The following is a 1,216-nucleotide window of genomic DNA, read 5'->3' as shown; positions in this document are numbered from 1 at the left end:
GGGGTGGAGGTGGGGGTGGGGGGCAGCTGAGCAGGGCCAACCCCCCTCCAGCAGCCCCATTGCCCCAGCAGCCCTGGCCACGACACCTACCTCACCTCCTCCTGCTTGTGCAGGGTCAGGTAGACTTCATAGATCTTCCCCCGTGGGATGGCATCGGGTGGGATGAGCAGGCTGATCCCTGGGTAGGGGGGAGTGCATGTTAGGGGGGTGGACCCCATGGGGACCCACCCGCACCAGGCGATGCTCCGGCACCCTGTCCCCCATCCTGCTATACCTGTGTTGGGGATCATGAGCCGCCCCCCCAAGAAGTTGAAGGTGCCGTAGGCCATGTTGGTGGTGCCGCGGGGCAGGGAGCGAAAGTAGCTCTGGGTGGAGAGCCGGGCCACGAAGTCGGCGCCCTCAGTGGCGGGCGAGCTGTGGTGCAGCGTGTGCCGCCCAGCGCCCAGCGGGCTCAGCAGGTGCCCGTTGGGCGGTTGGCGGCGCCATCCTGGCGTGGGCAGAGTGAGCCCTGGTAGGTCATGGTGGCGGTGCTGAGGTCGGGCTGGATGGTGAGCAGGCTGGGGTTGTCTGTGGCACAGAGCAGGGGGCCATGGCACAGCAGGGACGGGGAGGTCCCCGCCAGCGATGCGGCGGCACAGCCGGCCCCGGGAGACATGGGACACACAGCTCCCACCCCATAGTAAGGACCCTATGGGGCACAGCCATACCAGGGGTCCAAAGGGCATCGAACCTCTGCCCCACGGCACAGACACCCCTGGGGTCCCTGGAGCACACAGCACCAACCCAGCACACGGCCCTATAGGGACCAGGTACCCTATGGGACAGAGACCCCACCCACAGCCAGGGACCCTACAGGGCACAAAGCACTGACCCCACAGTTAGGGACCCTTTAAGATATAACCTCCCTGTCCCTAGGTCAGGGATCCCATAGGACACAGAGCCCCAACTCAAGACCGGGGACCCCACAGAGCACACAGCCCCTGCCCGAGCATCCCCAGGGCCATAGCTGCCCCCAAGTCCTGAGGGACACCGTGTCCCAGTGTGGGTCCACAGCCCTGTCCCCTCAACTCTCGCTCACCGGCCTTGCTGGGCTTGATGCTGACGGGCTGGAAGCCAGCAGTGAGGATGGAGGAGTCGGCCACATCAGCGTCCAGGCCCCCCTTCTTGCGGCAGTACACCAGCACCCCCACCAGCAGCAGCAGCACCAGGCACACGG

At 66.3% G+C, this 1,216-nt stretch overlaps 1 protein-coding gene across 1 annotated transcript in view; it reads right to left on the bottom strand.

Annotated features, from left to right (window-relative positions):
* UNC5A (unc-5 homolog A (C. elegans)) overlaps positions 1–1,216 on the bottom strand; it is a 20,071-nt gene that overhangs the window by 1,700 nt on the left and 17,155 nt on the right. The window contains 4 exon segments of the mRNA XM_009893634.1: positions 96–178; positions 275–478; positions 481–567; positions 1,079–1,216. Of these exon segments, the coding sequence (XP_009891936.1) occupies positions 96–178; positions 275–478; positions 481–567; positions 1,079–1,216 (512 nt within the window).

The sequence above is a fragment of the Charadrius vociferus genome, unplaced genomic scaffold (assembly GCF_000708025.1).
Source record: "Charadrius vociferus isolate BGI_N301 unplaced genomic scaffold, ASM70802v2 scaffold1041, whole genome shotgun sequence".
Lineage (NCBI taxonomy): Eukaryota > Metazoa > Chordata > Aves > Charadriiformes > Charadriidae > Charadrius > Charadrius vociferus.
Note: the sequence above shows the minus strand (reverse complement) of the source record. Positions and strands in the feature narration are given on the sequence as shown.